General features: G+C 34.2%; 1 protein-coding gene across 4 annotated transcripts in view; it reads left to right on the top strand.

The window, feature by feature from the left end:
• Positions 1-13,950, top strand: part of ptprga (protein tyrosine phosphatase receptor type Ga) — a 251,466-nt gene that overhangs the window by 210,382 nt on the left and 27,134 nt on the right. For 3 of the 4 annotated variants that reach the window (XM_058790916.1, XM_058790915.1, XM_058790917.1), the window contains exons 12-13: positions 2,987-3,749; positions 8,105-8,237. In XM_058790916.1, coding sequence (XP_058646899.1) covers positions 2,987-3,749; positions 8,105-8,237 — 896 coding nt within the window. Of the gene's footprint in view, positions 1-2,986; positions 3,750-8,104; positions 8,238-13,248; positions 13,289-13,950 lie in introns of all 4 variants that reach the window. The other variant, XM_058790918.1, reaches the window with a different exon arrangement.

Raw genomic sequence — 13,950 nt, 5'->3', positions numbered from 1 at the left:
AATAAATAAAATATACTTGTATGTTATTATTTTTTTAATTTCTTATATAAAAAATATAAATGTATTTATTACAAAGAATAATTTTAATAATGATATAGAAAGTATAAATAAATAAAATATAAATAAATATATTATATAGATGTTATAATAATAAAGATTTTCAAATATATTTACTTTATTTATTATTTATTGTAGAAGTATATATATATATATATATATATATATATATATAATTGTTTTTAGAAACTATATATACATTTTATTACTTTACGTTATATAAAAACTATATTTATTTTATTTATTATTTATTATTATTTATTGTAGAAGTTTAGAAATATATATATATATATATATATATATATATATATATATATATATATATATTTAAAGAAATATATTTTTATACTTCTCCAATTTTGAGTTTTCAATTTTAGTTTAGTTAAGTTTATTTAGTTTATTTTAGAAGATATATATATATATATATATATATATATATATATATATATATATATATATATATATATATATGTATATATATATATATATATACACTAATTTACATTATTTACGCTATTATAAATGTGAATTTATTATACACATCAAATTTCTAAAAAAAACAAAAAAAACCTCTGTCTAAAAGCTTTTATCACTAAGAATATTTTTGTCTTTTATTTGTATTTCTTACAAAATAATATAAATGTATTTATTACAAATAATGATTTTCTAATAATTTAATGGGATTATATATTAAAAAGTGTGTGTGTGTGTGTGTGTGTATATATATATATATACAATAATTATACATTAGAACTTTAAAGAAATATATTTTTATACTTCTCCAATTTTGAGTTTTAAATTTTAGTTTAGTTAAGTTTATTTAGTTTATTTTAGAAGATTTTATATATATATACAGTATCTCACAGAAGTGAGTACACCCCTCACATTTTTGTAAATATTTTATTATATCTTTTCATGTGACAGCACTGAAGAAATGACACTTTGCTACAATGTTAAGTAGTGAGTGTGCAGCTTGTATAACAGTGTAAATTTGCTGTCCCCTCAAAATAACTCAACACACAGCCATTAATGTCTAAACCGCTGGCCACAAAAGTGAGTACACCCCTAAGTGAAAATGTCCAAAGTGGGCCCAATTAGCCATTTTCTCTCCCCGGTGTCATGTGACTCGTTAGTGTTACAAGGTCTCAGGTGTGTTAAATTTGGTGTTATCGCTCTCACTCTCATACTGGTCACTGGAAGTTCAACATGGCACCTCATGGCAAAGAACTCTCTGAGGATCTGAAAAAAAGAATTGTTGCTCTACATAAAGATGACGTAGGCTATACGAAGATTGCCAAGACCCTGAAACTGAGCTGCAGCATGGTGGCCAAGACCATACAGCGGTTTAACAGGACAGGTTCCACTCAGAACAGGCCTCACCATGGTCGACCAAAGAAGTTGAGTGCATGTGCTCAGCGTCATATCCAGAGGTTGTGTTTGGGAAATAGACGTATGAGTGATGCCAGCATTGCTGCAGAGGTTGAAGGGATGGGGGGGTCAGCCTGTCAGTGCTCAAACCATACACCGCACACTGCATCAAATTGGTCTGCATGGCTGTCATCCCAGAAGTAAGCCTCTTCTAAAGATGAACCACAAGAAAGCCCGCAAACAGTTTGCTGAAGACAAGCAGACTAAGGACATGGCTTACTGGAACCATGTCCTGTGGTCTGATGAGACCAAGATAAACTTATTTGGTTCAGATGGTGTCAAGCGTGTTTGGCGGCAACCAGGTGAGGAGTACAAAGAGTACAAGTGTGTCTTGCCTACAGTCAAGCATGGTGGTGGGAGTGTCATGGTCTGGGGCTGCATGAGTGCTGCCAGCACTGGGGAGCTACAGTTCATTGAGGGAACCATGAAGGCCAACATGTACTGTGACATACTGAAGCAGAACATGATCCCCTCCCTTCAGAGACTGGGCCACAGGGCAGTATTCCAACATGATAACGACACCACAAACTTGCTAAAGAAGCTGAGGGTAAAGGTGATGGACTGGCCAAGCATGTCTCCAGACCTAAACCCTATTGAGCATCTGTGGGGCATCCTCAAACGGAAGGTGGAGGATCGCAAGGTCTCTAACATCCACCAGCTCTGTGATGTCGTCATGGAGGAGTGGAAGAGGACTCCAGTGGCAACCTGTGAAGCTCTGGTGAACTCCAGGCCCAAGAGGGTTAAGGCAGTGCTGGAAAATAATGGTGGCCACACAAAATATTGACACTTTGGACATTTCCACTTAGGGGTGTACTTACTTTTGTGGCCAGCGGTTTAGACATTAATGGCTGTGTGTTGAGTTATTTTGAGGGGACAGCAAATTTACACTGTTATACAAGCTGCACACTCACTACTTTACATTGTAACAATGTGTCATTTCTTCAGTGCTGTCACATGAAAAGATATAATAAAATATTTACAAAAATGTGAGGGGTGTACTCACTTCTGTGAGATACTGTATATACTAATTTACATTATTTACGCTATTACAAATGTGAATTTATTATACACATCAAATTTCTAAAAAAAATAAAATAAAATACTCTATCTAAAAGCTTTTATCTTTAAAGAATATTTTTTGTCTTTTACTTTTATTTCTTACAAAATAATATAAATGTATTTATTACAAATAATGATTTTATAATAATTTAATGGGATTATATATTAAAAAGTGTGTGTGTGTGTGTGTGTATATATGTATAAAATAATAAATTTTTTAATATTTATTTTAGAAGCATTAATACAATAATTATACATTAGAACTCAATGCAAATCCATAGTTATGCATGAAAAAGATGACTCAAAAATGGCCTGTAACCTGTTATTCTGTTGGTCCTCACCTGGCTTATGTCAGATCTATTTTATTCACATGATGTGCACAAATTTTGTCTTTTGGAATCAATGTAGATGTCAATAAAATTGTATTTCTTTCTGTCTCTAGCCAACTGTGTCCCCAGCATCCTCGGCAGACATGGCACCCATCAGCTCCGGCTCCTCCACTTGGACTTCCTCTGGTCTTCCGTTCTCCTTCGTTTCAATGGCCACCGGCATCGGCCCCTCTTCCAGCGGCAGCCAAGCGACGGTGGCATCTGTGGTGACCAGTACCCTCCTGGCGGGGTTGGGTTTCAGTGGTGGGGTCATCTCTTCCTTCCCCAGCTCCGTCTGGCCCACCAGGCCTCCGCCCTCCAGCCGCCAGACCCAAGCCAAACCCATGGTGACCACCACAGAAGCGTCCTCCTCACCGGCCTCCGACGCAGACGCCACCACAGCTGCAGAGAACGATGGATCTGACGACGGAGGAGATAAGGGAGGGAAGGGTGAGGATGAGGATGGAGAAAAGAACGGAGAAGAAGAAGAGGAAGAGGATGAGGACAAAGGTGCCGAGAGTAAAGACGCCAGAGTTCCAGACAATGTTGAAAAGCAGACGAATGGCTCCGTGACAAAAGATCCGCCCACAACAGTGCCGGATTCGACGGCGAAAGAGAAAGGAGAAAACTCCACAGCGCCATCTAGTGTCCCGGAGGATCATGTGGAGACAAACACACACACATTAAGGGAAGAGGACACACAGGGGCTGCCAACCAGAGATCCAGTGGGTGATGATAATGTGACGGCAGTAATAGAGACCCCAGACGACACGGCTTATACCAGCAAACCCAGCAGAGAAGACCGCAAACACATGCCTCCTTTCTCTATACTTACAGGTTAGAAACAAGCCTTTTTGACTCCAAGGCCCACCATTGTCCACAACAAAACTCAAAGGCCCTATGAATTTTCCAGTTGTTCATGATTTATTGGATGTGAATTGTTAAAAATGTTTTTATTCATATTTTCTCCATTAAAATATTTAGGAGCAGAATAACTGGAAAGATGAATATATATATATATATATATATATATATATATATATATATATAAATGGTCATGCAACAGGGTAATTATAGTTAACTAAAAGTAAAACACATAAAAATTAATGAATAAATATTGTATTTAATCTAGGTACCAAGATGACATTTCTCATTATTTTATTTTATTTTATTTTATTACTGGATGTGCTAAAACAACTAAAGCTAATATTGGTTTAATTAAAAAAAAATATATATATATATATATATATATATATATATATATATATATACTAATTTAAACATTTAAACATTTAAAAACTTTAACATTTCAAAAAATTAAAAATAAAAGTTACTAAATTTCCAGTGAAAATAGTCAGATTTCAAAATATTTAATATTAAAAATATTAATAAAAACTATAATTGTATCTCGATGCTAAAATAACACGGTCATGGAGTTATAATAGTTCTTCAAAAACAAAAAACAAACAGCTGATGGGGGGTAAATTGAAATAAGAAATATCTTGTTTTAGTAGTTTTAACTTATTTTAATGTTTGCTTTTTTTTAAGTGATCTTGAGACCCCCTTTTTTTTTTTTGGAAGTTTGCTGATTCCCCCTAGTTGATAACAACTACTGAAACGCAATGACATGGCACTCATTTTGGGTCTAAATGTAATAATTTGTTCTAAATAGATTAAAAATGCCAGTCATGCACTTCATATGACTTGAGTACACCTCATCTTTGATGAGCTTTGTTTTAATTTCTGAATTCAGATTCATTCATTTTATTCAATAAAGTTAAAAATGTCAGGGTGATATACAGCTGTCCTGATATCAAAATATTGAAACAACTTGAGAAAAACAATGACGGCCAAAGTCACGTGGTGTGACCAAAATGCATAAACATGCAGATTTTTGCATGCAGATACATTTTTCATCTATTAGAATATCATTAAAATAAATCCTGCCTTCTGAAATTCGAATGGTAGGCGAGAGAACGCTTGGTTGAGCACTGCATGTTTCAAAATCGAAACCCGGTGCGGGTGTTTTTATATCACTGTATTTCTGAAGGAAAACCACTGTCTTCAGAAAATTTTGGATGTCATTTTCATTTCATCTTGCATGTAATGTCTGATAAAGCAGCGTTTATGAGCTGAGCCCTGCTTTGTGTACAGCGTTACCGGGGAAACCTCGATCTCTACTCCAACAGCGCCTCCTGCTGGCAGATAATTAATTTGCATATTTATGCCGCAACAAATAGTGTAACTCTGTGGGACTATGGTATAAATAAATTCAACTGAATAACAGTTTCACTGCAATTCATGTTATAATGTTAGAATTAAAGAATAACATAATACATATTACCGTTGCACTTATCTGTACATATTAAATGCAGTTATTTTTAAGTGATTTAGCCAAAAAAAAAAAAAAAACAATAACAATAATGTTGCCACTTTAATATGTCCTGCAATATCCGTGCGTGCAAAGGTTCTGCGCGATCCTCTTGTTCAATATTCTCGAGGTCTGAATTGATATGGCCATATTGATGAACTTGCTGCTTTGGCAAGGGGCGGGGCATTACTGAAACGCCGTCTAAGCTGTTCACCAATCACAACGCACTAGGACAGCAAACCATTTCATTTTTCGGAAGGTGGGCCTTCATTAGACCTGGAACTAATCGAGCCGTTTGTGCCAGGCTGGGGAGAAAGATATTGTAATAATGTAAATTATGTGAAAAATAATGCGATGCCACCAATCATGCGAGCATCTTCTAGTACACCCCCAAAACAAAATCAAGACTTTGTAAAAGAGCATTATAGGACCACTTTAAAATGTCATGTGGTGCAACTCTCAAAAACTTAACAGCATAACAATTCATATATATATATATATATATATATATATATATACATATATTTATTTATATAATGCATTTTACCTTGATTAATGATTAAGATGTTTACACTCTCATGTATTCAAGATGCAAGAAATTGATGTCATTACTTTTTGCTTGATGGTTATGCCACATGACATTTTTACTTGGAATGAGAAACCTAAGTCATATCCAGAGACCATAATATCATAGTGGCCTGCATGTGTACTCTTTTGTCTTTGCCCAGCCTTTCATACCACCCTAGCAACCGCATAGCAACCTTTCACATTACGCTAGCATTATTTTGGCAAGTTTTGCATGTGCAGCAGCACTCATCTTTTCAGCAGGAAACATTACATTCATTTTCTTCTCAATAAACATTCAGTTCCTCTGCAATGATCATCCTCATCCTCCCCTGTGCAATGATGGTTTCATTTCCCTCTCTCCCTCTTCATTTGTCCTTTATTTCCCATCTTCCTCAGTTTTTCTTTGTCTCTCCCTCTTCTTCATCCCCTCTCTTCTCATCCTTCCATCTTGCTTTCCGTCCCCTCTATTTATTTCGGAGGCAGAGGGTTGGCCTAGTTTTCCGGTCCAGAGAGGATGAGAGCAGAAAACATTTTCAGCTGCAGGGAGTTGAAAAAAAAAACAAAACAAGAAAGAAACAGAGAAACTCCATATTTAGCTCTATGGCACTGGAGTTATGTTCATCCAGTGTGTGTGTGTGTGTGTGTGTGTGTGTGTGTGTGTCTGAGTGCTGTTCCTCGCGTGACTGCGGGTCTGTGTCTGACCATGCTGAGGCTGTAGCAGCATGGATTAGTTAGCAGCATGCTGTCCTGGACCACCCGAGGGGGGCTGCAGGTTTCTGATCTCTCTCTTCTTATGTTCGGGATCTGAGTCTGTGGTTTCCACTGACAGTTTGGGACTGTTGGGTATGTTTGTGTGTGTGTGTGTGTGTGTGTGTGTGTTAGCTGTAGACTGGTAGGGTGACCGTGATCTTGCCAAGCGGGACATGTTTCTGAATCAACATCCTTGTTAGTCCTAGAACAGCATTCCTATCAACCAATCAGGTTTTAGGGAAGGAGTCAGGGTTCAGCTTAGGACTGGGCAATTCTCTCTGAACTTAAAGTGTGCTTTATTGTCGGGATCAGGACAACATTTCACTGGAATGTTCTAGGGCAAACAAAACAAATTAATCTAGAAACACATTTTACTTGGCAAAATAGTGTTAACCAGAACTATATTTGACAACAATTTTAAGTATTTTTGCATTTATTTTGAATGTTTAGTAACCATTTATTTTGAATGTTGATTAAATGTTGTGTAAAATTAAATTTTTGGATCTAATTAAATTGAATATTGTTATATTTTGAATAATGTAATATTATTTTATTATTAAAATACTGCAACTGTAATAATAATAATAATAGTAATGTTGATATTGTTATAATTCATGCATTTTATAATTCATTTATTTTTAATGTTTTAGAAACATTATTTTGAATGTTGAATAAATACTGTGTAAAATATTTTTATTTCTGCAATTAAACTATATATTATTGTATTATAATTTAATTATGTATTTTTTAATTACCACAATTGTATTAATAATATTATTATATTTATTGTTTTTGCTATTAATAATAATAATAAATAATGTTGATATTATTAATAATAATAATATAATAATTAGTTGTAGTAGAAGTAGTAGTAATATTGTTATTATTGATATTGTTAAGTAATGTATTTTTGCATTTTGAATGTTAAGTAAATATTGTGTAAAATAAATGTATTGTGCATTTTAGCAATTTCTTAAAATAAATTATTATATTTTGAATAATTTAATAATGTAATATTAAATATACCTGTTATTAATAATAGTAGGTAATAGATAATAAAAATAATAATTCATGTTTATATTGTTATAATTAATGTAAGTACTTTTGCATTTATTTTTAATGTTTTAATGTATTATATAATAATAATAATAAATGTTAATAATAGGTAATAGATAATGATAATTAATGGTGATATTGTTATAATTAATTTAATTACTTTTGCATTTGTTTTGAATGTTTTGTAAACATTATTTTGAATTTTGAGTAAATTTTGTGTAAAATAAATGTTTTTGAATTCAATTTCAGCAATTTGTTAATCGAATTAAATTGAACATTATATTATGAATAATTGAATAATGTAATTTTATGAATTTATTGCAAGTGTAGCATTATTGATGATGATGATAATAATAATGATAATTGTTGGCTAAATAGGTTTTGAAACAGCCTCTGTTTGCTATTTGTTCGGTGTGTTGATAGTAATATGTGTGTGTGTGTGTTTCAGAGCGTACCATAGTCTCCAGCATGCACCCAGTGCCTGCTTCAGCACGGATGGAGTGGATTATTCCTCTGGTGGTGGTGTCGGCTCTCACCTTCCTCTGCCTCATTCTGCTGCTGGCCGTCCTCGTTTACTGGAGGTGAGACACTCATCCACACTGACACATTCACTGCCACGTTCAAACTCAATGAATCTCTGACAAACTGACTGACTGCTGGAGTCACACTGACTCTCCGGATGAATCACTGACTTCCTGATTCTTTGATTGAATCACAGGGAGTCACATAGACGGATGGCTTTACCCTGATGTGACTCTCTTAAACACTTCATCTGGTTTATAGTTTGGCTGACATGTGTATGTTGGTGTAGCTCTGTGTGTGTTTATGTCCGTTTGGAAGCCTGTAGCTGGTAGTTTATCACTCTGGGGCCCCTGGCATCCCCTAGGCCCCGAGGGCTGGAATGAAAAGCAGTTAGGAGTCTGTGTGTGTGTGTGTGTGTGTGTGGAGCATGTGTAAAGTGTGGGTGATGTGTCTCTTGTGACGGTAAGTAAGATAGAGAGAGGCCGTACTCTTCCCTTAGGGCACCTCCGAAGCCATTGAGGTGCTGTACAAACAGCTCTCGTGGCCCAGTTTCCATGGTCACACCCCAGACTGAGTGAATGTGGCTTCAAACAATATATATATGTGTGTGTGTTATAGTGTGTTTGCAGAGTTGTTAAGATTTTTTCATGTTTTAGAAAGATATCTCTGAAGCTCACCGAGACTGTATTTATTTAATCAAAAAATACAATAAAACAGTAAAATTGTGAAATATTATTATAGTTTAAAGTAACTATTTTCTAATTCAGTGTATTTTAACATGTAATTTATTCCTGTGAAGCAAAGCTGAATTTTCAGCATCATTACTCAAGTCTTCAGTGTCACATGATATTATATAATATTTTTTGTAAACTGTGATACTTTTTTCAGGATTCTTTGATGAATCAAATGTTCAAAAGACAGTATTTATTCTAAATGGGAATCTTTTGTAATAATATAAATTTTTACGGTCACTTTTTATCAATTACAATAACATATGCATGTTTTATCAATGTATATAGTCAAACCAAAAATTATTTAGACACCAGATATAATTTTTTATATCTTTTTACTAGTGTGTGCAGGACACTGTAGTTAATTTATGTAAGTGAGGAGAGCAAATCAAAGTAAATTGTGACATATTATACCCAAAAAGTCTTCATCCAGTGGACTACCAGTAAAATTGATAAAAATTGGGACCAAAAATTTGAAAAATTTGACCTGACCATGTTTTGTTACATACCTTTCTATCAAAGTTATCTGTCATTATCAAGATGAATTTGTTCTGACATAGTTTAACTCTTGAGTTCTTGTCATATTTTATTACCATCTTCTAAACTATAGCAAATAAACTGTGAGAATGTGAGAAATTTTGAAGGTGTCTGAATAAATTTTGGTTTGACTGTATTCTATACTGCTGTTCAGAAGTTTGGGATCAGTAAGGTTTTTAAGTTGTTTTTTTTTAAAGTCTCTTCTGCTCATCAAGGTTGCATTTGTTTAATCAACTATACAGAGAAAACAGCAATATCGTTAAGTATCATAACAATTTAAAATAACAGTTTTCTGTTTTATAATTTAATTTATTCCAGTTATTTCAGCTTCCAGTGTCACGTGATTCTTCAGAAATATGCTGATTTGATACTCAGTTATTATCAGCATTGGAAACAGTTGTGCTACTTAACATTTTTGCGGAACCTGTGATACTTTTTTTCAGGATTCTTTAATAAATTAAAAAGTTAAAAAGAAGTGCATTTATTTAAAAAAATAAAATCAAAAATTCAAAAAAAGAAAGAAAAACAAAAATAATGATACCAGACTTTTGAACAGTAGTGTATATTGTTACAAAGGATTTTGATTTTGAATAATTGCTGTTCTTTTGAACTTTTTATTCATCGAAGAATCTTGAAAAGAAGTATCACAGGTTATAAAAAAAATATTAGACCAATTGTTTCCAACATTGATAATAATCAACATATTAGAATGATTTCTGAAGGATAATGTGACACTGAAGACTGGAGTAATGATGCTGAAAATTCAGATTTGCATCACAGGAATAAATTATATTTCATATTTTTGATCAAACAAGCGCAGCCTTGATTAAAAGAAGAGACTTTTTAAAAACATTCAAAAACATCTTACTGATCCCAAATTCTGAAGGTCAGCGTAGTTGAACGTGTGTTTGTCCGTTTGCACTCATACGCCTCTCTGGATATGTTCTCCTCTCTAGTGGCCAGCTGATAAAGTCTCTCAGGGGTTTTGATCACATGATGTCTCGGTTTAGCAAACAGCTCTGGAGCAGGCCTGTGCCAGGACTGTCTCCCCAGGTCTGGGCTCTCCGCCCTGGGCCAAAAACAGCCATCTGCTCCCTCCTCTGGAGCTCAAGGGCCACGCAGTAGCAGGGGGTCGTGAAATATTCTGAGCTGTGTAACCGCCGCCAAATCTTCTACTGCTTGATAACACACATTCACGCAATCACACTTGATCAGGCACAAAACCTCTCCAGAGAGAACATACATCTGTCATAGCACTCATAGTCACAATGAAGACAACTATAATTAACATACACACTAAAAAATGAGACATAAGCTATTATTCGATGCTGTTTCTAGTCGATCAGATGCTTAGAATGTTGAGAAATGCTTTGTGAATCTGCTGGGCTTTAAAACAGCTGTAACATTCAGTCATTAATATGATCACACACACTCATATGCTTCTAATGATTGTTGGCACGCGCGCGCGCGTGTGTGTGTGTGTGTGTGTGTGTGGGTGAGGGTCTTTAAGTGTAATCTGTTCAGTAGACTGGCTGAGATTACCGTCAGCACTACACACTAATGTCTTAGTCTGTATCAGATCAGATATCCTTACCTTCTGTCACTGTGAGTGTGTGTGTGTGTGTGTGTGTGTGTGTGTGTGTGTGTGTGTGTGTGTGCTGTAGTGTGTCTGAAGTCCACCTGGAAATATTAACTAGGATGTGCCACTTCCTGTGGCGGTGTCAGAGGAAAGTCAAATAATCATTTACACTTGAAAAGCAATATCTCAACAAGTACCTTTGAAAGTACCTTAAAAAAAATTGTTAAAACAAGATACATTTATTCATAACAAAATTGTACAATATATATTGAATTATTTGTATTTTTCTTACCCCACTGGCAAATAGTTTTTTTTTTTTCTTGTTTTGTCACTAAAGTCTGTAATGTGTAAAACAAGAACAAACTTTTTTTGCTCATGGGTGATGAACAATCTATCATAAATATGTTTATAATATATTTAATAGATCCCCTACCAAAAAATGCTAAAATATTGTTAATTACAAATGGGCTAAAACCATTATGTGTGCTGTCTAGTTGTGTATGAGTTGTGTTGATATTTTAATGTCAGACTCTTTTGAAATCAGATGTGTGTTTTTATTTGTGAGCCTCGTGGAGTTGCTGCTTACAAGTTTGTAAAGTTTCAGTCATTTATGAGGTTGTGTGATGAAACCTCCTGACTGTAGCTGCCTACAGTATGTATACAGCAAGCAGACAAACACTTAATCACTGTCTCGCACCACACTGAAACTTTTTGAAAAATAAAAATCATTGTGTTAAACAATGCAATTGTTCTTTTGAAGCTGAATGAAAGCCCTTAACATAATGTCCAGTTGGACTGGTTAAAGTTGAGTGCTAATTATATATTATAACTACCTAAAGCATTTCCTGACCGCCCTGGCTCTGCTTTTGTTCTACAGATCAGACCTGTTGAGCGTGTAGGTTCACAGTGCCTGCAGGGAGGGTTTCTCTGACGCTCTTAAGCCAGGACTTTAGCTAAAGATTATTTACAGTGGAGAGTTGGTTTTTACATTGTAATTTAGGCTGGGCTTAAGGAATAGTTCACCTAAATAAAAAATAAAAAATCTGTCAGTTACTTTTCATGTTTTGATACTATGAAAGAATCTAGTGGCGAGGGATGTCGCGCTCTACGTAGGACAAAAAAAGCATTATAAAGTACTAAAGTAAATAAAATCCATAAGTCTTGTGAAGCCTTTCTGTCAGGAACAGGCCATTATTCTGTAAAATTCTTCCCTAACACCTTTCAGATCTCATTCATGTTTGCATATTCAAATATAACCAATCGCAACACGCTAAATTGAAATTAGAGATTTGAGATCTACAACAAAGCGTCGGATTTAAATATTGGTCTGTTTATCATAACAGGGTTACTATCATTGACTAAAATTATTTTATTTAAAAAAAAAAAAATTGTTAATTGAAATAAAGCTGAAATAAAATATAAATATTAGATGAAATCTTAAACTAAATGGAAATTAGAAATGTTGTCAGCTAAATTAATGTTCGATCACTAAAATTATGAACTAAAATATAGCTGAAATTAATAAAAATGAAACCTAAATAGTAATATAAAAAACTAATAAAAATAACAAAAGGAAAACATAATAGTAAATAAACAAATGATACTAAAATAATACCTCATCACACATTATTGCATGGGTTCAGAAGACTTTGACTATAGTGCATGAGTTTTATTGACTAATATTTACTAGTCAATGTAAGTTTGTGAGTGTGTGTGTGTGTGTGTGTGTGTGTATATATATATATATTGTTTTTTTTTCTTTTTTCCACCTCACAAATTTAACTTTAATCCTTATTCTATTTTGATGCCGTTTGTTTCTGTAGGTTTTATTTTTTTATTTTTTTTTTTTTGGTATTCTTCATTCTCTTGGACAGAAAGAAGAGTTAAAAAGAGTTCAACACAAGAATGGAGTAGATGTACACAAAGGAGTGTCCATCCGGAAGGGTGTGTGTGTGTGTGTGTGTCCAGAGGGAAAGGCAGCAGGTGTCTGTGGTTTATCAGATCAGTTCTGGACTGATCTGGGATCAGTGAACTGTTCACGTCTGACCCCAGTAGCTCTAGCTGTTGTGTAAAGCCCTGTGCATGTGATACACCAGGACCAGCCCTCTCTCCACCCCCTCTCTCTCTCGTTCTCTCATTGCTCGCTCACTGCTCTGTTTGCTCAGCGGCAGCATGCGGAGCCTACAGTCACTGACCTCTCCTAAAATCCCTCGTTCTTTGCAGGGATGAACAGCTTATGTTCTCTGCTGTGTATCAAGTACAGGTAGGACAGACGAGACTCCCGCTGGTTTATGGGGTTGACGTCCAAAACTTGGAGTTTTTGTAACTTTAGAACAACCTTTTAATCTCTTGCTGTCTTTCTCTTTCTGTATGTTTCTATGGATTTTGTTTCTTACCTGCTTATCGCTTTTCTTGCAAAGTGAAAGAAAGAGGTAAAACCAGTTTACAACTCTCAAACTGGAAACAACTGCCAAGAATTCATCCTGACAGTCTGCGTTTCTTTAAGAGTTTTTTTACTTTGTAATTTGGTGTGTTATGTTCTAAACTTCATGCAGACAGCTGATAGTCGTTTTAGCTTAAAATGCATAGATAGAAAATGTTCCACATGGATTTAAGGAGTAAAAAAGTGTGTGGGTTTATATTTTGCAGGGGGAAAAAATTGTACACAAACTTAGCTAAATCTCACAAAACCTCCTTTAGGGGGCATCAGGAAATGTCCTCAAAGGTAAATTATAATTATATAAATGTATTATAATTATAAAAAAATAAATATTACAGAAATGTTTTTTTTTTCTAATAATATAATATATATATATATATTTTTTTTTTTTTTTTTTTTATAATTTTATAATTTTAAATTAAAACTTAATTATAATTTACATTTGCATTAATTATAATTTTCTTATGATTCACTCACTTAAATCA

The sequence above is a fragment of the Onychostoma macrolepis genome, chromosome 11 (genome assembly GCF_012432095.1).
Source record: "Onychostoma macrolepis isolate SWU-2019 chromosome 11, ASM1243209v1, whole genome shotgun sequence".
Classification (NCBI taxonomy): Eukaryota; Metazoa; Chordata; class Actinopteri; order Cypriniformes; family Cyprinidae; genus Onychostoma; species Onychostoma macrolepis.
This window is presented reverse-complemented; position numbering and strand designations above follow the sequence as displayed.